Source organism: Thalassophryne amazonica, chromosome 9, assembly GCF_902500255.1.
Source record: "Thalassophryne amazonica chromosome 9, fThaAma1.1, whole genome shotgun sequence".
Lineage (NCBI taxonomy): Eukaryota > Metazoa > Chordata > Actinopteri > Batrachoidiformes > Batrachoididae > Thalassophryne > Thalassophryne amazonica.
In genome coordinates, this window is record NC_047111.1 from 70605392 (window position 1) to 70630388 (window position 24997).

General features: G+C 39.8%; 1 protein-coding gene across 2 annotated transcripts; it reads left to right on the top strand.

Moving 5' to 3' along the window:
* The first annotated feature begins 8279 nt into the window (after positions 1-8279).
* si:ch1073-15f19.2 (T-cell surface protein tactile) lies at positions 8280-23673 on the top strand. Of its 2 annotated transcripts, XM_034178334.1 has the most exons (8): positions 8280-8481; positions 8687-9025; positions 12859-12968; positions 13077-13233; positions 16288-16667; positions 16701-16731; positions 21724-21832; positions 21963-23673. In XM_034178334.1, exons 1-8 carry the CDS (start codon positions 8400-8402, stop codon positions 22036-22038), a joined length of 1284 nt encoding a protein of 427 aa, XP_034034225.1. In that variant the 5' UTR covers positions 8280-8399; the 3' UTR covers positions 22039-23673. The 2 variants fall into 2 exon arrangements, with proteins under 2 accessions (XP_034034225.1, XP_034034224.1); XM_034178333.1 differs by having other exon boundaries at positions 16288-16731.
* Positions 23674-24997: the final 1324 nt, after the last annotated feature.

Here is a 24997-nt window from a genome sequence, read left to right on the forward strand (position 1 = left end):
TAATTCATTATTATCAGGTTGTCCTAAAAGTTCCCTGAAAAGCCTTCAGTTAATTCAAAATGCTGCAGCTAGAGTGCTAACAGGGAGAAGGAGAGAGCATATCTCACCCATATTGGCCTCTCTTCATTGGCTTCCTGTTAATTCTAGAATAGAATTTAAAATTCTTCTTCTTACTTATAAGGTTTTGAATAATCAGGTCCCATCTTATCTTAGGGACCTCATAGTACCATATCACCCCAATAGAGCGCTTCGCTCTCAGACTGCAGGCTTACTTGTAGTTCCTAGGGTTTGTAAGAGTAGAATGGGAGGCAGAGCCTTCAGCTTTCAGGCTCCTCTCCTGTGGAACCAGCTCCCAATTCAGATCAGGGAGACAGACACCCTCTCTACTTTTAAGATTAGGCTTAAAACTTTCCTTTTTGCTAAAGCTTATAGTTATGGCTGGATCAGGTGACCCTGAACCATCCCTTAGTTATGCTGCTATAGACTTAGACTGCTGGGGGGTTCCTATGATGCACTGAGTGTTTCTTTCTCTTTTTGCTCTGTATGCACCACTCTGCATTTAATCATTAGTGATTGATCTCTGCTCCCCTCCACAGCATGTCTTTTTCCTGGTTCTCTCCCTCAGCCCCAACCAGTCCTAGCAGAAGACTGCCCCTCCCTGAGCCTGGTTCTGCTGGAGGTTTCTTCCTGTTAAAAGGGAGTTTTTCCTTCCCACTGTTGCCAAGTGCTTGCTCACAGGGGGTCGTTTTGACCGTTGGGGTTTTTCCGTATTTATTGTATGGCCTTGCCTTACAATATAAGGCGCCTTGGGGCAACTGTTTGTTGTGATTTGGCGCTATATAAATAAAATTGATTTGATTTGATTTGAAAATATCAGATATATGTTTTAGTTTTAAAGTAATGCACTAATTTTGAATGTTTTAGTGTGGACATGGTGTGTGCGCAGTGCATTATGGGTAAAAGTTCACGACAGGAGAAATGCATTTGAGACGCCCTGATTAGGCTCCACACGGACAACGGCATTAAACTCTTTGTATATTGTGCCTAAAACTCTTGTGAATACACAGTACACAGTGAAAATTCTTACTATAGTCATTATAGTATTAAGATTATAAAACATTAAATCATTTAGTAACAATAAGTATATCAGAGTTAAGATATTGTATTGTACTGTATTGTATTGAATATTGAATCTTTACTAAATTATTTAGTATTTGTAGTATATTAATGAGTGATTGAAGAGTAAGCATATTCACGGGTACTGGAATTGTAAGTCCATTCATGAGCTATTGAAATTGTAAGTACGAGGTCTGTCCATAAAGTATAGGTCCTTTTAATTTTTTTTCAAAAACTATATGGATTTCATTCATATGTTTTAACGTCAGACATGCTTGAACCCTCGTGTGCATGCGTGAGTTTTTCCACGCCTGTCGGTGACGTCATTCGCCTGTGAGCACTCCTTGTGGGAGGAGTCGTCCAGCCCCTCGTCGGAATTCCTTTGTCTGAGAAGTTGCAGAGAGACTGGCGCTTTGTTTGATCAAAATTTTTTCTAAACCTGTGAGACACATCGAAGTGGACACGGTTCGAAAAATTAAGCTGGTTTTCAGTGAAAATTTTAACGGCTGATGAGAGATTTTGAGGTGATACTGTCGCTTTAAGGACTTCCCGCTTTGCGAGACGTCGCTCCCAGGCGCCGTCATCAGCCTGTTTCAAGCTGAAAACCTCCACATTTCAGGCTCTATTGATCCAGGACGTCGTGAGAGAACAGAGAAGTTTCAGAAGAAGTCGGTTTCAGCATTTTATCCGGATATTCCACTGTTAAAGGAGATTTTTTTTAATGAAAGACGTGCGGGCGGATTGCAGCGTCGGCTCGCAGCCGCCGCGACGCTCCGCCACAGGAAAAACACCTCCGTTGGAAGCCTTAAGGACAAGTTGGAACATGTCCAGCTGTTAAACAATTTCTCATATACTCACTCCACTGAAAGCCATCAAAAGCCGCCTGGATTTTACAAATGGTTATCAACATGGAGGTGTTTTTCCTGTGCCGCCGCACCGCGCCGGCTGCGTCCCGACGCGCGGACCCGTCCGCACGTCTTTCATTAAAAAAATCTCCTTTAACAGTGGAATATCCGGATAAAATGCTGAAACCGACTTCTTCTGAAACGTCTCTGTTCTCTCATGACGTCCTGGATCAATAGAGCCTGAAATGTGGAGGTTTTCAGCTTGAAACAGGCTGATGACGGCGCCTGGGAGCGCTGCGCAACGTCTCGCACCGTGGGAAGTCCTTAAAGCGACAGTATCACCTCATCTGCTCCAGCAATCTGGCAGAGATGGAACAAGTACTTCAGGACATCCCGCAAACACAATGCTATCTGGATGACATCTTAGTCACAGGACAGAATGATGAAGACCATCTCCAAAACCTCAGCAAAGTGCTCAAAAGACTTAGTGACTATGGGCTAAGGGCAAAGAGAGAAAAATCTGAGTTTTTCAAGAGTGAGATATCTTACTGTGGCCACGTCATTGACAAATACGGCTTACACAAATCACAAGATAAAGTGGAAGCAGTGCTAAAAGCCCCCAGACGAGAAATTGTGTCACAGCTAAGATCATATTTGGACCTTGCCAACTATTACCACAAATTTCTACCAAACTTTGCTTCAGTATTGCATCCTCTGAACACACTGCTGCAGCTGGGAAAGCTGGGAAAGGCTTTTTCAGAAAACTGTGAAAAATCTTTCAAGGAAACAAAAAGACTGATAACCTCAGACAAGCTACTTACCCATTATGATCCATCACAGCCCATATGCCTAACATGCGATGCATCACCTTATGGACTTGGCGCTGTCCTGTCACACACCATGGCTGACGGTTCTGAGCGTCCATACGCATTCAGGTCTCTGATGAGTGCAGAGCACAATTATGCACAAATCGACAGAGAAGTGCTTAGCCTAGTATGGGGCATAAAGAAGTTCAACCACCCACCAGCCTCTGGTATCCATTTTCAACCCTAGGAAAGGAATCCCAGTGATGTCAGCCACCCGACTGCAACGGTGGGCGCTGTTTCTAGACGCACACTCATATGATATTGGGTTTAAGGGCACAAAGCAACACTGTAATGCTGACGGCTTGTCACGCCTCCCACTGTTGACAACTGAAGAGGAAAAGCCTACAGTTAGAGATCCAGCAGAAGTATTCCATTCAACGCTGGTGGAATAGCTGCTGGTGACAAACACTGAAATTCAGAGAGAAACAAGAAACGATCCTACACTATCAAAGGTGTATGCCATAACAGTACAAGGTTGGCCAGCACATGGAAATGACATGTTTCCTGAATTATCTGGGAGACATGATTGCCAGCGAACTCTGTTTGCCAAGGAACTCTGATGTGTGGATCACCCGTCGTAGTGCCTTCCAAACTTCGTACCAGAGTACTGGAAAATCTACATGAGGGTCACCTTGGCACTGTTAAAATGAAAATCGTCACCCATATGGTGGCCAGGAATTGATAAACAGATTGAGGATATCACCAAGACCTGTACAGGATGCCATAATGTCCAAAATGCATCCCCACCGGCACCCTTACACCCATGGGAGTGGCCATCTGCACCCTGGCAGAGAGTACATATTGATTTCGCTGGGCCATTCATGAACTCTATGTTCTTAGTAGCTGTGGACGCCCATTCAAAATGGCCAGAGGTGATTCAAATGAAATTCACAACCTCAGAAAGGACTGTTTTTGTACTGAGGAACATCTTTTCCAGAAATGGCCTACTAGAACAAATTGTGAGCGATAATGGTCCACAGTTTACTTCAGATGAGTTTGCATTTTTCCGGTGTTGCTAATTATATTAATGATTATTTTATAAGCAAATTAGACAAATTAAGAGAGAATATGCCTAATTTAAGTAATGTTGAATCATATCTAGTGATAAAAAAAATAAGATTATGGATTGTAAAAACATCAGGTTTAAATTTGAGAAAGTAAGTACAAATAAGGTAAAGGAATTGCTAAAACTGTGTAAAGACAAGCCCCTGGGTGTGGACGGTCTTGACAGTAGGCTTCTCAAACTAGCAGCTGGTTGTATTGCTCCTGTTTTAGCCCATATAATAAACCTCAGCTTTACTTGTAATACATGTCCACGAGCGTGGAAACAGGCTAAAATGATCCCACTACCAAAAAATAAGAAACTTCCGTTCGCAGCTTTAAATAGTCGACCCATAAGTATTTTACCTGTGTTAGGAAAAATTATGGAGTCTATTGTATACGAGCAAATTAATAACTATTTTTCTTCTAATAATTTAATCACTGATTTTCAACATGCATATAGAAAGAGTCACTCCGGGTCAACTGTTCAAAGTAATGGAGAGTGTGGTAGAGAGGTGAAGAAGAGAGTGCAGGCAGGGTGGAGTGGGTGGAGAAAGGTGGCAGGAGTGATTTGTGACCGAAGAATATCAGCAAGAGTGAAGGGGAAAGTTTACACAACAGTAGTGAGACCAGCTATGTTGTACGGTTTAGAGACAGTGGCACTAACAAAAACACAGGAGGCAGAGCTGGAGGTGGCAGAGCTGAAGATGTTGAGATTCTCTTTGGGAGTGACAAGAATGGACAAGATTAGGAATGAACATATCAGAGGGACAGCTCAGGTGGGACGGTTTGGAGACAAAGTCAGAGAGGCGAGATTGAGATGGTTTGGACATGTGCAGAGGAGGGACCCAGGGTATATAGGGAGAAGGATGCTGAGGATGGAGCCACCAGGCAGGAGGAGAAAAGGGAGACCAAAGAGGAGGTTCATGGATGTGCTGAGAGAGGACATGCAGGTGGTTGGTGTGACAGAGGAAGATACAGAGGACAGGGTGAGATGGAAACGATTGATCTGCTGTGGCGACCCCTAACGGGAACAGCCGAAAGACAAAGAAGATAGAAAGAGTCACTCCACTGCCACGGCGTTGACTCATATGTCGGATGATTGGTTGGTTCAGAGAGGTTGAAAAGAAGAACATAGTTGGTACCGTGTTTCTTGATTTCTCTGCTGCTTTTGATATCATTGACCATGATTTGTTATTGGAAAAATTTGCTTGTTATGGTTTTGAGCTATCAGCTCTGACTTGGTTCTATAGTTACTTATCTAACAGAACACAGCTAGTGTTTTGTAATGGCAGCTTTTTTAACACCAGGTGTGTATTATGCGGAGTGCCACAAGGGAGTTGCCTTGGTCCATTATTATTTACAATTTTCACAAATGATTTACCATATAGTTTATATAAAGCTAGTATAGTGATGTATGCAGATGATTCAACCATTTATACATCAGCACGCTCACACAGTGATCTTGAAACTGTTTTAAATATGGAATTGCACAGTGTAGTTGAGTGGGTAACATCTAATAAGTTAGTGTTAAATACAGAAAAGACTAACTGTATGGTTATTGGATCTAGCTGTGTTGTTATGAAAAACCCCATATTAAACATTAAGATTAATAATATGATAATAAATGAAGTACATGAGACCAAGCTGCTGGCTGTAGTGGTAGATTCAAAATTATCATGGAAAAACATATAAATAATATTTTTGTAAAAATGGGCACGGGTATATCAATTATGAGAAGACATGCAAGGTTTCTAAGTTGTACTACAAAGAATTATGCTATTAACGCACTACTATTAGTATATCTGGACTATTCCCCAGTAGTTTGGTGAAATGCTACTGGAGAAATGATAAATAAATTACAGATTATTCAAAATAGGGCTGCTCGTATAGCACTTAAGTGCAGTTATAGGGCAAATATCATCACAATGCATAAAAATTAAACTGGCTTAGTCAAAGACAGACTTTTATATTCATTGATCATTTTTGCCAGAAAGATTATTGTCACTAAGTTACCTTATATTTTGTTTAGTAATTTTTCTTTTAGTTCAGAAAATCATACTTATAGAACCAGACATGCTGACGGCAGAACTTTTACGCTGCCTGTAGCTAGAACTATTGCCATTAAGAACACTGTCATATTTAGGGGTATGTATTTTGTTACCGGCTCACATTAAACTCACTGCAAATGAATGTTTTTTAAAAAAAACTTCTGAAACAACATTTATTGGTATAAGGAGTCAAAGACAAACCTTTAAACATAAATAGATGATGATTAATTTGATTTGATTGTGATTTTTATTCTTTTGATTTATTTTTATTTATATATATATATATAGAGAGAGAGAGAGAGAGAGAGAGAGAGAGAGAGAGAGAGAGAGAGAGAGAGAGAATGTATTTCTGATTTATTGTGTTTGTAAATTTGTGTGGACCCCAGGAAGAGGTGCCTTGCTGCAGTTAATGGGGATCGAAATAAACAATAAACTTTTCATGAAAAAGAATGGCATCAAGCATTTCAAGTCTGCTCCACATGTTCCTGCAACGAATGGGTTGGCAGAACAGTTTGTTCAAACCTTTAAGAAGTCAATCAATGCCATGGGAAAGGAAAACATCACCCTTCAGCATAAAATAGACAATTTTCTCCTTGTGTATCAGAACTCTGTCCAGTCAACGACAAATCAAAGTCCAGCAATGCTGAACAGGCCTTTGAGGTCACGCATTGATCTCCTAAAACCCAACCTGCGGAGGGAAGTGCAGAACAAACAATTCAACACATTACCAAGTGAAGCTGCAAGGATCTTTGATGTGGGACAGCAAGTTCTGGCACATGACTGTCAAGAAAACAAGTGGACACCTGGACGGATCGTGACAAGAAATGGACCCCTGATGTACGAGGATGTACGAGGTGGATGTGGGAGAACTTAGTTTGAATCAGTTTTATAACATACCATCATACTTCTATTTGGTGAACTACCCTTCAGAGGAAAATGTGGTGAGTGGAGGAGGACATGTGCAAAGACTCATAGAACTCATTGTCTGTGTTATTTTGTTAATTTGTGTGTGTGTGTGTGTGTGTGTGTGTGTGTGTGTGTGTGTGTGTGTGTGTGTGTGTGTGTGTGTGTGTGTGTGTGTGTGTGTGTGTGTGTGTGTGTGTGTGTGTGTGTTTTTCCTGCATTGATTCATGTTGATTCACTGTATCTGGGTGGTCACAGAATGGTAACACTTTGCAGCATAGTCACCTAACTGTACAGCAGTTGAATGATGGTCATCTGTTTTGCATGTGTGTTGTGTGAAGGTTCTCTGAATAATGTTGTTGAATGCATCAGTGATGACAGAGAGGGGGAGTACAAGAGCCTAGTGAGGGACTCTGCTGCCTGGTTCCACACAAACCATCTACAACACAACACCTCAAAGACAAAGGAGCTGGTCATTGACTTTGGGAAGTCCAGACCAAGACCGTGACCAGTTCTGATAGAGGGAGCTGACGTGGAGGTTGTAGATTACTACAAGTACCTCGGGCTGTGGCTGGACAGCAGACTGGACTGGACAACCCACACCAACCACCTGTACAGGAAGGGACAGAGCAGGCTGTACTTTCTGAGGAGGCTGCGGTCGTTTAACATCTGTAGGAAACACCTGTGGATGTTCTACCAGTCCGTATTAGCCAGCTTCCTCTTTTACAACGTGGTGTGCTGTGGGGGCAGCACATCCAAGGAGGACACATCCAGGCTGGACAAACTGATCAGGTGGGCTGGCTCTGTGGTTGGCTGAAAGCTTTATTCTCTGGTGACGGTGACAGAGAACACTGGACAAACTGCTGGACATTATGGATGATTCCAGTCACCCGCTGCACACTGTCATCAGCAACCAAATGAGCCTCTTCAGCCACAGACTGCTCCTTCCCAAGTGCAGGACCAACAGACTGAAAAACTCCTTTGTCCCTCAGTCCATCAGACTGTACAACTCCTCACTCAGAGGGAGGAGGAGTAACAGGAAGACAGAGGATGGGAAGGAGAGGAGCAGTAGTAGCCAGTAAACCAGTAGCAAGCAGTATTTCTGGTATTAATATTTATATTTACATTTTGCAAATTATTTTTTACAGACACAGTGAAATAAAGTGTCAAACCAATGACATGAGTTTATCAAGAACTTACATCTAAGGCATGATCATTATTTAACCTCAAGCAATTTAAAGATGCCAAACCTGAACAAATAAAAATACAGTAGCAGTCTATTTCAAAGACCACAGTCTTGGCAGTGGTTTTGTGTTCATGCTTTTATAGAAGCTGTGAAATTAGAAATGAATTGTATTATTTTTCTGCAGTTACATTAGTCAGTACTGGTTAAAACAGTGGCATGCTAGTTTTGCTGTTAACCACAAAGCAGCAGCACAATCTGTAGCTCGCTCAGCTTCTCTGGGCCACTTCCTGTGAAGGTAGGTCACCAAGTTCTGTCTCGCAGTCTTTATCCTCAGTTGCTAGTTTCCGTCTTTGTTCTAAATCCCTCAGTAAAATCATCCTGATTGATCATAATGAGTTTGGGGAGTTTAGACATGTCTGGAGTCAAACTGGGACCAGCCTTCTCCCTCTTGCTACTCTCTTCTATTACACAAGGTAATCCTGCACCACGTACGCTGCTGCTCATACAATATACATGCAAATATGACCATGGAGATAACTGCGTATTGGCTCCTGATGTGACAAACAAACATCATAATGTTGTGATTATATCTGTTTCTTGTTAGTACACTGCAGTCTTGAAGATTAAGCTATTTTGTCTTCTACCTTTGCATAAATCCCTGTTTGATGTGCTCGACAGGTGTCCAGGTTGTTGATGTGTTCCATTATAAAGTGAAGGAAGCAGTGGTGGGCCAGAACGTCACGCTACTCTGCATCATAAGAAACAGGACCGGTCTTGATATTGTCCAATACGAATGGAATAAAAACAATACAATGTTGGCTTTGTATTCAAAAAATCATGGCTTGTTAGTACGCAGACCTAATATTTCCCTCCAGAGTAAAAATGGATCAAATATTGCCACCGGCTCATACCTGCAGATTTTTGGGGTGCAGAAACACGACAGTGGCATCTACATTTGCGACATCACAACTTTTCCATGGGGTGCCATCAGGAGAGAAACACGGCTCATTATAAAAGGTAGGAAAGAAAGAAATGCTTTAGCCGTCTTAACCTGGTGTTTGGACAAACTGTAATGTTCTGCTCAGAACAGAAGCTCCCTTTTTATTCATATTGTTTTGTTGCATATGTTTCATATTACTTGTGATTGCATCAGAGCATTTGTTTTTGCTGACTAACTTTGAAAAACATGTCATAACTGCAAGAACACACAGAACCATTTGTTGTTCTCCATGAGATATATTTCCACCCAAAGTGGACTATATTTTTGACAAATGAAATGAAACTTTGGAGAAAGACAGCCATGGTTAAAACCCATAAGAACACTGTAAACCAAAATAAGTTAGAACTCCAAAAAAAGTATGGCAAGTGATTGCCTTAAAATTTTTAAGTTCATGATCTTCAAAGTCATAGTTTTTCAGATCTTAAATATTTTATTTTATATTTATTTATATTTTCATTTATCTTGTGTTTTACTTATGTTTTATGTTTTGTATTAGAGTTAACATGTTAATTAAATCAACTCAAATATTTTTAGTGACTTTGACTTAAAGATTTTAATCACTTCTACGGGATTAAGTTCATAGAACTCAAAATTAATAACTCCATAAATACAATTTCTATGTTAAATCAACTCAATGATTATTAGTTTTGTTTGTTAAAAAGTTCTTTCACTCAGGGTTGTCGATATGAATCTATCCATAAATTTTGTACATTTTACGCCAGATACCCTTCCTGATGCAATTGTACTTTACATGCAGGATAGGCATTTGTGGACTTGAACCAGGATTGTTCTGCTTTATATCAAAGTGTACAAACCTCCACACTGTACTATTAATTCAATTCCATTAAATTTACTGCATTTATATAGCGCCAAATCACAAAACACTGCCTCAAGACGATTTCAATTTCAATTTATTGTCATTAACATAGCACCAAATCACAACAAAGTTGCCTCAAGGTGCTTCACACAAGTAAGGTCTAACCTTACCAACCCCTAGAGCAAAAACACAAGCGACAGTGGTAAGGAAAAACTCCCTCTGATAATTTGAAGAAGAAACCTCAAGCAGACAAGACTCAAAGGGGTGACCCTCTGATTGGGTCATGCTACCGACACAATTTACAAAATAAATAAGTATTTAAGTAATAAATATTTTGCCGGTGCACAGGACAGGAGGGTTGCAGAAGTAGACACCACTTTCATCTCTGGATGGAGCCGCACCTCAAACAGAGAGAAAAAACAGAATCAGGCATCAGAAAGACAACAAATACAGTATAATTTGTCAGCATTAACCAACAAGAAAAACAGAAGAAATACTAAGGTGATCGCCGGCCACTAGCCCTAAACTTCACTAAAAGACCCAGAATTTACATAAAGTTGAGACTGCAGCCTGCTCCGTTTCCTAATAAAATGAATTTAAAAAAGTAAAAAGCATAGTAACATACTATGCCAGTATGCTAGCTGCTAGCCATATGAAAGGGAAAATAAGTGTGTCTTAAGTCTGGACTTGAAAGTCTCTACAGAATCTAACTGTTTTATTGATGAAGGACGAACATTCCACAGAACAGGGGCATGATAAGAGAAAGCTCTGTGACCAGACTTTTTAGTCACCCTAGGGACGCAAAGTAGTCCTGCACCCTGAGAACGCAGAGCCCGGGCCGGTACGTAAGGTTTAATTAGGTCAGCTAAGTAGGGAGGTGCCAGTCCGTGAACAATTTTATAGGTTAGTAGCAGAACCTTAAAATCTGATCTCACTGGGACAGGAAGCTAGTGAAGGGATGCCAAAATGGGTGTAATGTGGTCAAACTTTGTGCTCTGTGTCAAAACTCTAGCAGCAGCACTATGAACCAATTGGAGAGCCCTAATGCTGGACTGCAGTAAGGGTTAGGGTTAAGGTTAAAACTGTAAAGATGCGGTAAAGCATCTTTATGTTAAACGTCTGAGTGCGGTGAGTGATTTTATTTAGTAAGTTCAATGTTAAGTACATAATAGAATTATAAATACATCAAAAATACATGGATGGCACAAGACAGCGAAAACACCCACCTCCACTGTGGTCCATCCAAAAATCAAATTACAAAACAGAAGCAACAATAATAATAATAATAGTGTGTATACGACAACAAGCTTTACACAGGTGAGGTCTAACATTATCAACCCACTATTATGTTCAGCTGTAGTCTTTTAAATTAAACTTAAGTCAACCACTTTAACATATGAAACACATAATCATTAATCATCAACATTTAAATTCTTTATAGCAATTCATTGCCTCAGTTAAATTAAATACAGCAAATTTGAAGCAACTTGAGTAAATATCATCTTCAGATTAGACTTGTTACCATGTGGATCAAGGATTAAATCTGGCCCATTAATCATGTCTGTCAGATAAACCAATACAGATCTCAATAGCGCAAACCATTTGGCAGGTTCAATAAAAATTGAAGGCAAAGCTCCTGAACTCCACTCTTCTCAAATTCTTCTTTCATATACAGTATTGTCTTTCTTGATTAAATTTGCAGTGCATTCAGAAAGTATACGCAGCAATTCACTTTTTCCACATTTTCGTGTGTTACAGCCTTATTCCAAAAGAGAGTAAATTCATTTTTTTCAGCAAAAGATAAAGATAAACTTTATTTATCTTGAAGGAAATTATTTTGTCAGAGTACAGAAACGTCTGAAGCTCCATCAGTTTGGCTGTGGAACGTTGGTGTCCTGTGTGCTTAGGGTCATTGTCCTGCTGAAAGATGAACCATCGCCCCAGTCTGAGGTCAAGAGCACTCTGGAGCAGGTTTTCATCAAAGATGTCTCTGTACATTTCTGCATTCATCTTTCCCTCAATTCTGACTAGTTTCCCAGTTCCTGTTGCTGAAAAACATCCCCACAGCATGATGCTGCCACCACCATGCTTCACTGTAGAGATGCTGCCTGGTTTCTTTCAAACATGACACCTGGCATTCACGCCAGAGAGTTCAATCTTTGCCTCATCAGACCAGAGAATTTTGTTTCTCATGGTCTGAGAGTCCTTCAGTTGTCTTTTGGCAAACTCCAGGTGGGCTGCCATGTGCCCTTTACTAAGGATGGGAGCCGTCTGGCTACTTTACCATACAGGTCTGATTGGTGGATTACTGCAGAGATGGTTGTCCTGGAAGGTTCTCCTTTCGCCACAGAGGAATGCTGGTGCTCTGACAGAATGGCCATCGGGTTCTTGGTCACCTCCCTGACTAAGGCCCTTTTCCCCAAATTGCTCAGTTTAGACAGGTGGCCAGCTCTAGGAAAAGCCCTGGTGGATCTGAGCTTCTTCCAGTTACTGATGATGGAGGCCACTGTGCTCATTGGGATGTTCAAAGCAGCAGAAACGTTTCTGTACCCTTCCCCAGATTTATGTCTCCAGACAATCCTCTCTTGGAGGTCTACAGACAATTCTTTTGACTTCATGCTTGGTTTGCACCAAAAGTGGTTGCCCTATAATTATGAGCCAAAGAACCACTTTTAGTCCTTTTTGGCACAATTTTTGTTTTGTGTGTATATGGTAGAGCTTGTAAAGCCTTGCATACCAGCCCATGTACTGCGTGCTCAGAATGTAGGATTCATTTGTGTTCCAGAAGTAAAGAAGGACTCAGTAGGTCACATGATTTTCTCTTACCATGCATCTTTTCTGTGGAATAGTATAACACTCATATATATGGAATTTTGCCTGGGCAAAAAAGTACTATATGAATGAAGTATTATTATTGTTATTATTACATTCTGACTGCCATTCCATTTTGCATGCAATATTGAATTAGTTGTTTTAAGCAGTTGGGTGTCAAAACTAATAATAAAAATAAAAAATTTTTTTTTTCTCCAATAGATGCTGATAAACTTGTATGTGACGCAAATAAAACTGTTGAGGTGCAAACCGGACAAAATGTGACCATTCGCTGCAATTCGTCTTCACATGCACAGTACAGGTGGATCAAGGTATAAAAACAGTAATGACATTTGTAAATTGAGTTAAAATTCAGTTAACCATTTTAAGATCATAGCCAACATTGCAAAAAGGTCATTTTTAGTGTGAATTGTATATAGGACAAGAAGCTGGTGTCGGACACAGAATTTCTCGAGCTGACATGGGTGACTGACGCTCAGGCGGGGAACTACAGCCTGACTGTCAACACAGGAAGCCAAACTCTGCAGACAGAGTTCGTCATCACTGTGCTGACTGCAACCACAAACTTGCAGACAGGTGAGTTTTTCCATTTCATCACTGCTGTTTTTCTTTGTGTCATGTTTAATTTCAGCATTACATGAGGGCTGGATTAACAATCCCTTTGCAGGCCGAAGAGACTGAAAGACTTAATAAACCTCACTGGACCAGAGCGCTGATACTTGACTTTTGTTATTATACCGGTGCTCACTCAATTTTAATTTTAATTAGCTCAAAGGAAACAGAAAGACTCAAAAGATTTTTGAAGCTGCCAGCTACATTATGAGAGTAAAAGAGATATACTGCGCATCCAAATCCCAATTATTTGGAGCAAATCATTCGCCCTGTAGGATTTAGGTTTCATGTTTTTATATTCACGGTTTTTAAATGCAAGAAGACTTGAAATACATGTTATCTGGCCCCCATTGGTTATGTTTCTGTGAGTTGCCTGAGTGGAAAATAACAAGAAGGAACACCCGGCTCTTTCATTGTCTACTCCCTGATCATGTGGGCACGCTTCTCATGAGAATATTACAAATTTAGTCAGAAATTAAAAACCTCAATTGCCATTTCCTGCCCTTTCTCTCTAAAACTGAAGCGAACAAGTGAAACTTCAGCAACAACTCCAACTCACGCCGTGGTGTGAGAGCACAATCTGTTGGACAGATTGTAGTAGTACAGCCCACATGATGGCTGGAAATAAAGTACTACAGAAAAGCTACTTTTGATGACAAACGTATAGGAAATCCAACACCGTGTCAATATGACGCTCATAATTTTTGGTACAACTATGAAAGAATTTCTGGTTATGTTTTACACACAGTTGTATAATACTCATACATATATATATATATATATATATATATATATATATATATATATATATATATATATATATATATATATATATATATATATGAAACATTGGTAGTTATTTCTCAAATTCAAAATTTATTAATTTATATAGCGCCAACTTGCAATGGAGTCACCTCATGGCGCTTCACACAACTCAAAGAGAAACAGAACAAAAAGAATTAAAAGATTACAAGGCACAATAAAAGAATAAAAATATAAAAAAGTTAAAAAGAATAAAATGAAACACAATATCATATAATACTAATGATAAAACATGGAATAAAAGTTTTTGTGTGCATATTGCTAGTATATTTACACTGTTAGGTAATGTTAGGTAATTTACAATGTTTCCACCATTTTTGTATTTCATAGTGGATATGAGTTTAAATAAATGATGGCTTAGTGCTGGTATGTGTGTGTGTGTGGGGGGGGGGGGGGGGGGTAATGCAGAGGAGAAATATAGTAGAAAAAGTTATACACAGAGGCTTGTGGGGTTTTTTTTTGTTTTGTTTTGTTTTTTTGTCATTCATGCCCAATGATTTTCAGTCTTAAACCTCAGTTCAAGAGACTGTGCATGAATGCCCTGATGCATCCTTGACTGCATCAGGGCATCTAATTTTACGTATGGATTTTCAACAATCAGCCCATATTTGCCTGCGATAGCAACTGAAAAAGTAAACATGCACTGCCAGTGTGTGGTGTCAAGCCAGGGTGACTAACACAACAACCTTGTCATAACCTTCATTCAAAAGTTACCTGTATTAGTGCTGCAGACAGGCAAAATGATTGTGAATTTTGTGACTAAAGTATGAAATTTGGTACACATATTCTAAATGAACTAACACTTATTTTCATATGTGTACCCTGGAGGTGACCTGTCATGACTTACAGGGGTCAGTGAAGAATTACACAGGGGTTAACATTTTAAAATGTTCCAATCATATTGAATGGTATATCATATTATTTGTCTGATCACAATGATTCCAAAAAGGTATAGTTTAGACTATCTTTGACTAACTGTTGTGGAGTTACAGGGTAAAAAAAAAAAAACAGCAAAAAACAGTGACAAAGGTCAGTTTCAGCTTATGCAGGGGTCAAAACTTAAAGTTGCATCAGTTTTTGCAATAAAGTGATGCAAATTATTGGTTGAGCTAATAGGATTAATAAATGATAACTAAGCATGACAGATGGTGTAAACTATTCCTTTTAAAAACCCCATTATGATCAGACAAATAATATGATATACCATTCAATATGATTGGAACATTTTTTAATTTTGACAGCTGTGTAATTCTTCATTGACCCCTGTAGGTCATGAGAGGTCAGCTCTAGGATACCTCCACATCTGAAAATAAGTATTAGTTAATTTAGAATATGTGTGGCAGATTTGGTGCTTTAGTTACAAAATGAATAATTGTTATGGAAATTTTAGCAAAGCTGCATCACTATATTTAAGTCATGGAATAAGTTGTATCAACCCACCTTTTAACAAAGTTTCTACCTACCGTTTTAGATTTTTAGTAATTGCAGTATTTACATTATCCATTTATTCTGGAAGTTTGGTTCATTTTCTAAAATGAACTGCAGTTTCATTTTAGAAAATGAAATGAATTTTATTGTGTCCACATCCAAGTTTCAGAAACTTGGGTGTGGACACAGTAAGCAAAACATAATCCACCAGAAAAAAGTAGGACTCTGGTTCCAAGTGGATGACATTGCTCGGTTAGGGTAAGAAAGGTATCAAATGGGAAACATTACTGAGGACAATTAAAATGTTGGATTGTGCATTCATGGCAACATGTCAAGTCAGAAAAGTTTTTAACTAGTCTTTAGCAGCTGAGCATCTAACATACATTGTTGACTGGGGTGTCCTTGAGTATGTTGTTTCTTAAGGGACTGAATGGATGTGATAACATCTAAATAAAATGATTCATCACTCCAGTATTGATTCAGATACAATAGTATTAAGAGAAATTGAATATGTGGTAAGTGTACATCAGGAAGAATGTAACTTATGTATGGAAGTTATGGCACGCTTGTATTAGCCACCCCAGCTAAGCACAACACTGCACACCATGTTTACACATTTGCCATTCAGATAACATTCTGAAGAAATTATGTCACATTCATAGGAAATAGCGATGAGTCAACCAAAGAACCATAACAACATCATGGCAGTAGACTACATGTTGGTGCATCATGTGTCTATTGTAGATTTTCCTGTTCTTCCACTTTCAGGTCTTTTGACAGTGTCTCGCCATTCTAATATAGCCAAAGAAGGTCTGATCGAGTCAACCAAGAGCAGCCTGACCACGTCATCCACCAGTGGGATTCCCACTCACAGCAGTGTAACTCGGACCACAGATTTGGGTACCAATGGAACAAGCAATAATCCCAACAATGTTACAATGACAGATGGAGATCATGCCAAGGCTGCATCTTTTACACATCATACATACACCGGTGTCACAACATCATCTGCTGCTTACCCAACCACCGATGACTCAAACACAAGTTCTGGCCTCTCACTACACAGTGATCTGTCCACTGATTTAGGTTATGGTAGCTCAGTGTTCAGGTCCACACCGGAAGTTGCCAGTAAGGAGATGATGAATGAGTCCATACTGTATACGGCTACATCTCCGACCATCAAGACCTCACCACCAGTTGTTCTTGACAAAGGTAATACTTACATTATATTTTTTTAATTCATGGTGTCATGTTGAGATACAATACGTCTTGTTTTGTTTCCCCTGATAGGTGTAATTTTTTTCAATTTTAAAGCCTGTATCCTCCAGTATACACCACAACAGTCCTGTTTCTGTCCCTGCTGACATTTTCCTTTTTGTGAGAGGGTTATTCCTTTGGTGTTTTTCTAGTCTTCTTAAATCCTGATTGCTGACCTTTCCTCCTGATTGCTTGTCTTGACTCTTGACCAATGATCTGTGATCTCTGAACCTCACCAAAGATGTTGTGTTTTTGTCACCATCTGTCCATCTCACCTTCTGTTCATCTACAGTAACTGTCTGTCTGTGTGTCTTGCTTTGATTCTGTCAAGGAATCAGGATCAAGTGGTGGATCATCACATCACATCACATCCTGAATGTTTTGACCCTGTAAGAAGGATCAATAGAATAAACCTGAAGAAAATTAGAATGAAAGGAATCTGGATCAACTGCAAAAGCATGATCCACCCTTTACCAGGATCAAATCATTCTTTTGACTTGCTCAGTTGCCGGTACCCCGTTAGTCAGGTTAGCCAATTGTAATTACAGTAAGTCTCTGTTACTTATGTGTCACTCCATCACAGTTACTCTCCAGTTACTCTGTCACTGTTGTTCATTCAGTTACTTACAGCCAATCAGTAATGTCACTATGTTTGTCATTTTCTTATTTTTTCATTTTTCAGTGTTGCACAGTTGTTTGTGCGATATATTTGCTCTGCAGACTGCAGACAGTGAATTTATTTTGGGGGGTTTTCACCACAACGTAGAAAGGCCAAACCAGGCACAGCACAGAAATATCAGCAATAACAATTTTGATGAAGCAAGAGTGTAAAAAAAAAATATAGCTAAAAATAAATAACAACACTGGTCAATATTAAACCCGCTTATTCCAGATAAGGGTCAAGTGTGTGCTGGAACCTCATTGGGGTACACCATGGACAGGCCACTAGTCTAGAAGATGGATGGATGGATGGATGGATGGATGGATGGATGGATGGATGGATGGATGGATGGATGGATGGATGGATGGATGGATGGATGGATGGATGGATGGATGGATGGATGGATGGTCAACATGAACAGTTTTAACAACCTTGATCAGCATCTTTTTTCCTTGTGGTAGCTTTTTAGATTCTTTCTTCATTCTTAGGCTTGATGACATGTAAAGTTAGGAGATTCATTAAAAAAAATATATATATATATATATATAGAGAGAGAGAGAGAGAGAGAGAGAAAAGTACACCAAAAAGTGCTATTTCCCAGGGCCTGGGTCGTCAGCTGAGCGCTATCACTCCTTGGGATTTCGACCCATTAAGCTCAGTATCCCTCATGATAGTGGGTCCGCAACAGCTGTTTCCTGTTGCGCCCAGGCCCGTAAAATCCATGTGCTGCCATCTTCTGCTCTTTATCCCATTTCCTTTACCACCATACGACATCCATCAACACCAGCTGCCCTCAGAAAACGACCCACCGATGCTGCAGGGAAACCCCGACATCCCACCTCAAAAGGAATGACCTCCACCTTCCAGCCTCGCTCCCCTATCTCCACCCTCAAATCTTCATAACGGTTGAGCTTCCTCTGTCGAGCTCCATCGATACCCTCCTCCCAAGAAACTGTCAGCTCTCCAAGTATTACTCTCCTTTCCTCCCTATCAATCAATGTAACATCCGGCCGCAAATCAGACACCACCACATCTACTGGCAAAGTCTTGTCTTCTAACACAGTCCACTTCCTTTTTGGACCAGTGCCCATCCTCTTCTGCTTCCGGCTTCTCACCTGTTCACCAGCTCTCACAAACTTAACTGGTTGGCTTTTCTTCACTGGGACAAATGCATCATTTACTGCCTTCACAGCCACCTTCAGAACTAAATTGTGCCTAAATGTATACCATCCTCTACTCAAAGCAACATGACACGCTGACAGAATATGGTGGAGAGTAGCATACTTTCCACACAGATGACAGTTCGCACTCTTGCCAGTACCCCATCTTCTCAGATTCGCTGGTGATGGAAACACATCGTACGTCATCTGCAGTAGCCGCTTCAGACTCCCAAAACTTCTTCCCCAAATGTCCTTCCAAGTCACCTTCCTCTCCTCTACATCCCACGTCATCCATCGACCTTGCTGGCCCTGCTGTGCTGCTCTCGACACCCTTCCAGCCTCCACCAACCGACGAGTCTCCTGCTCTCTGATCTTTCTTCGTTCCCCAGCTCCGACCTTTGACCAAAATTGTTGCCTTCTTCTTACGCCAAGGCAAGCTCCCTTTTCACGCACCACTCCAACAAATTCACGTTGACGTGCTACGGCCTCAACTTCTTTCACCATACCACCAACATTCCACTTCCGTCCAACTTGCAGGGCCGGTGGATTATTACTTATCACTTGGTCATTGGAATCATTTAGCATTGACTGTAGTCTAACCTTCGCAACCTTATATTCTTCCACCACTGATGATAAAGGAAACTGGAGCTTTGTTGACCGACTGTAGAGTGCTACATCTGTCAGCATCTTAGGCACTCCTAGCCACTTTCGTACCATCTTACTAATCTTCCCTTCAATGCTCTCAACTCTTGTTAGCGCCACTTCATAGACTGTCAATGGCCACATCAGCCTTGGTAGTAACCCAAACTGAACCATCCAGACCTTAAACTTCCCAGGTAGCTTCGTCTTTGCAATTGCTTTCAATCCATCTTCAGCTTGCTGCTGGACATCAACCCCTCGATGTCGGTCTGTGATTGGAAAGGAGTACCAACGACCTAGGCTCTTCACGCCCTTTTCTTTCACCGACGGAATCCGTTCACCTTCAACCATGAAAACATTGTCAACAACGTTCCCAGCCCGTAGCGTAAGATACCTGCTCTTCTTAGCTTTAAACACCAAGCCTGACCATGTCACTAACTCTTGTAGCCGCTCCACCAACTTCTTAGCTCTCCATTCCTCCGCTTCCAGAATTGTCAGGTCATCCATGAAGGCCTTTAGCTGGTACTCATCACCACCACAGCTTCTTATAATCACTTCCATCACCAAGACGAACAAGACAGGTGATATTGCACATCCCATTGCGATACCTTTCTCCAGTCGCATGAATTTAGTCGTGAACTCCTCCGTCGTAAACCGGAACTTAAATTTCCCGAAGTACTTCTCAACTGCCTGCTGCAACTTCCCTGGGACGTGGAAGAAATCCAAAGCAAACCGAATCATTCTATGTGGGACAGAACCATAGGCGTTGGCCAAATCCAACCATATCACATGGAGCTCCTTCTTTGCATTCTTTTCTTGCATTATCCTATTCCAGATCATAGACACATGCTCAAGGCAACCTGGAAAACCAGGAATACCCGCTTTCTGAATGCTAGTATTGATAAGGCTATTAGCCAGCAGAAATTGGGTTAGTCTCTTTGCAAGCACCGTAAAGAAGATCTTACCCTCAACATTTAACAAAGATATTGGTCTGAATTGACCAAGAGCCACAGCGTCCTTCTCCTTTGGTATGTAAATTCCATCAGCAATGCACCAACAGTCGGGTATCTCACCAGACTCCCAAACACTTGCAAGCAATTTCCAGAGACACTTTGTCAGCTCCGGACAGTTCTTGTACACTGCATACGTGATCCCATTTGGGCCCCCAGCTGCCTTTGCTCTGGCATTCCTAACGACCACCTGTACTTCACATAGCCGTATCCTACACAGGTCGAAAGGCACTTCAGGTTCTTGTGGTCTATTAAGGCCATCTATACTCTCTACTTGGATATTCCTGTTCGGATCAGCATAGGTCGTCATCAAGGCTTCCTCAAGCTGCTCTCTTGATATCTTCAACGACCCACTTGTCTTCTCTGCGAAAACCTTCTTTGTAAACTTGAAAGGGTCCTCTGTAAAGTCCTTTCGGGCTTTCCTAGATTCTCTACGCCTCACTGCTTTCCTCTCTGTCTTCGCCAACTTACTAATACCATTTCTTGCCAACTTTACCAACTCATCGATTGCTACCACCTTTTCCCCACTTGCCTCTCTCTTTGCCCTCCGTAACCACTGTACTTCCTTCCTTAACTCTTTGATTTTCCTCCTTCGCCTATTGATCTGATCCTTTTCTTCCATCTTCTTTTGCACCCTCCACTCAATTACACCAAATCTTGATCTTCCATACTCGCACACCATCTTGGAGAAATTCTCCATTCTTTTCACCGGTTTTCCTCTGAGCATGCCAATGGCTGGAACTAGATCCTCCTCCATACTTTTCCAATCTGCCTTGTTGTGCGAACTCGGCCACTTAATCTTCATGCGGTCCTTTGCTTCATCCACTACAGGTTCTATAAGGGCACTGTGATATAATTATATATATATATATATATATAATTTATTACACACCCATGCATAACAGAAATTGACATGTAAAGTTAGAAGATTCATATATATATATATATATATATATATATATATATAATTTATTACACACCCATGCATAACAGAAATTCACTCATATACAAATGACCAAACTCATAACAGAAAAGTCAAAGACGAAAAGAAATATAAAGACGTAGGCAGAAGCAACGCTTATCCACGCCTACCCTCCTGTATAAAATCAAACAGGCATATATGCCTGTTCATAGACATTTATATCCAACACAATCTCAACACAGCAGCACATGGTTACAGATAAAAGAAGTCAAATATTTCTCCAGATAACTCACAAAAAAAAAAAAAAAATGAAGGTTCCAGTGCAACAGCATCTACATATAACACAACTAACAAACAAGTGTCAGCTTTTGGGGATTTGTGGTGCAATGTGTTGGTTGGACTACAAAACACTTTTTGCTGCTTCAGGGCAAAAGCTTTGCACATTTTACTTTTACTCATACGGTGAAATCTGTTCAATTCCACTTAAGGAACAAATCTGTCAGTGATGAAAAATTATGCTCTAAGGAGATATTCCTTTCTGAATGTTTTCTTTAGATGCTGATCATGCACGACGTCATCTGATGTTGGGTTTTCTCCTACTTTTTGTTGTGTTATTCATCACTGTGGCTGGAGTTCTGTATCGACGAAAAGTTATGAAAGCAAGGTGAACATCTGGTTGTTGGCCATCCCCTACTGTCTACTCTTGTTTAATGTCACCCAGTACTTCCTTTTCCTAATATTCTAACAATCCTATAAGAGTTGGAATTCATGTATTTCTTTTCATGTGACTGTAGGATGGACCGACCTCCTCCATTCAAACCTCCTCCTCCTCCAGTCAAGTACTCAGCTGTAAGGTCTTATGTGGCTTAAGCAGTGGACCCGCCTTTAAGGTGTTAGCTACTCTGCTACCAATCTCAGGGTTTAAAAAAAAGTCTTTAAAGTGTAATGTAAAACACATGATCTAAAATCATGTCTGGACTGGCCTGCATACTGTCATTTTCTGTATAATTTTATAAAAATGTACATTTTCAGCTATGGTCAGTTTCACAATTGTATGTGTATCTCATGGAATTTCTATCCTTTTGTGAAAACAGCAGTTTTGATTTATCACAATATTTTTGTGACACTTATTTTGCAATTACAATTAACATTACATTGTTTATGTGAGATTTTTAAAAAGTTACATTTTCAGTTGTGGGCAGTTTCACCATTTCACCACCATTTTATGGAGTGCTTTTGGGTGTATAACTGTTTTGCTTTATAACAAATTTATTTTGTGACATTTATAATTCACAAAGTAATTACATGATATCCTATAAATATGAAGTTGTTTATATGATACATTTTGGGGGGAAATTGCATGTTCACCTTTGGTAGATTTTGTAATTATGTATATACTGCATGGAATGTCTATGGTTTTGTGTATACAATGGTTTTGATTCATAAACTTTTTTTTATTTTTGGCTTTGTGGTGTTTATGTTGTAATTTAATTCAGTAATTACATAGGCATACTGTAAGCATTAAACTGTGCTTACATGTGCATATTTTAAAAATAAAAAAATACATTTGTTGCTCTGTGCTGTCTATAGAACAATTTTCCAATTGTGATATGAGTCTGATTCTGTGGACTCGTTTAAATCCAGATTGAAGACGTCTTACAACTGACTCTGATTTTGTGGTTTTGATTTGTTCTTTTACCTGTGTTTTGATTGTTTGAATAGCATTTTCTCAAATTTTATTCTATCAATTTTTTTACTTCACTGCTGTTAGTTGTAATCATATCTCTTGTATTTTGTGTTGTTTTCTATTGATGCATTATATTGCCGTGGTTGCCAGAATGGATGGTCGGCAAACTGAGTTGGGTCGCTCTTTTAGACATTGCTTTTGTGAAGGGCCTTGAGATGACCTGTGTTGTGATTTGGTGCAATACAAATGAACCAAAATTGCAGTTGAAATTCACGCAATAGTAAGTCCCTTTGGCTGCTCCATTGTTTTGCGCTCAGGGTCATCACAGCAAATCCGAGGTGGATCTGCATGTTGAATTGGCACAGATTTTACGACGGATGCCCTTCCTGACGCAACTCCATATTACATGTAGAAATGTGGCAGTACACCCTGGACAAGACGCCAGGGTGTACCCTGCCTCGTGCAAACACACCAACCCGCAATAAACACATTCGCACTCGCATGTACACCTACGGACAATTTTTAAAGTTTCCAATCCACCGAGAGAACCCACGCAAACATGGGGAGAACACGCAAACTCCACACAGAAAGGCCACGGGTGGGAATCGAATCTATGACCTTCTCACTGTGAGGCAACAGTGCTAACCACTAATCCACCGTGCTGCCCTTTATGCAATAATTATATATATGTATTGTATATATATATATGTAGTGTTTTTGCTTTGTGATGTTTATGTTGTAAGTTACACAATAATTACATGGTTACACTTTAAGCATTAAACTGAACACGTGTGTATATATATATATATATATATATATATATATATAGATAGATAGATAGATAGATAGATAGATAGATAGATAGATAGATAGATAGATAGATAGATAGATAGATAGATAGATAGATATAGATATATGTTACATTCAGTTTCACAGTTACCTGTATTGTGTATACTAATACACATTGTTTTACTTTGCTAATCCTTTCATGTTTATTTTCTAATTCCAGTATTGAAATTCAGCATTGTGTTATAAAATGAGAATAAAGCCTTGTGCATTTGTCTCTGAAATATGTGTGTTTTTGTTTGTTTTTTTCAATTGAAAGTGATTATATTTATTTCTGTTATGTCATTCATTTGCAATTTAAAATTTATGTTTTGCATCTCGCACTTCAGGAAAACGGGGTTGCAACTGCACACACAGAAAGGTACAGTTAGATTTTGGATCTCATGCATCCAACAAAGAGCTGAGCAGTTAAAGTAGAGTCTGTCCTGATTAGTGTTTGCCTGGGAAACTATTTGGGAACACCAGCAGCTGTGTGCGTGTTTCTCTGTGCAGACGAGGTGTTGCATCAGGAAGTGCATTCATAGTGAAATTTATACCAAATCCCAACGCAGGTCTGGAGTGGATCCGATGTGTCGACCATGAACACTGAGGAGCTGAAAGACAACCAACAACAACATCCAATAAAGAGCTGGTACACCTGCTGTGATGTAATCTTTCCTATATACTGTAAAAATTATCAAGATGCTTCTACTTAAAAACCCAAATTCAATCGCTGCCTATAAAACGTAAAGTTATAAAAGTGGTTTAATTAATGAAAATTTATAACCACTTTTTCTGTGTTGAAACAAAACTTATTCTAAAGTTGATCTTACTCACATTTGGAAGGCAGGAAATTTAACTTAAGTTTTTTTAAGTACAACCCACTTGATCTTTTTTTACTGTGTATGTCAATCATGTGACTTTCAACTTCCTGTGACTTCCTCCAATACAGTTGATGTTACACTGGCTGACTGGTCTGTACTAACATCACTGGTGTCCACAGAACCACAGAGTAACCCATCAAATTACAAACTGTGGCTCAAATTGCAAACTACGTGGGCCAAAGGGCAGACAAACATAACCACAACAGAATGCCTTTACACACGTTTAGAAAACTGGTTTGTTTTTGTTGATTATTTCAGTAACTTGCTTGACAGTATACTTCCAAAATGTAGATTAAATTGTATTTTCCAACAACAACATTGTAATTTAAACTTTTACTTAAATTTTACATGTATACATTCACATACAATAAATCCACTGAAAGCTTTATATAAAAATCTGTTTTTATTCTTGGCAATTTGGAGGCTTACCTAC

Coding starts and splice junctions, on each gene's coding strand:
- si:ch1073-15f19.2 (XM_034178333.1), top strand. CDS start 8,400: ATGAGTTTGGGGAGTTTAGACATGTCTGGAGTCAAACTGGGACCAGCC. Junction 8,482..8,686: donor ACTCTCTTCTATTACACAAG/GTAATCCTGCAC, acceptor TGTGCTCGACAG/GTGTCCAGGTTGTTGATGTG. Junction 9,026..12,858: donor AACACGGCTCATTATAAAAG/GTAGGAAAGAAA, acceptor TTTCTCCAATAG/ATGCTGATAAACTTGTATGT.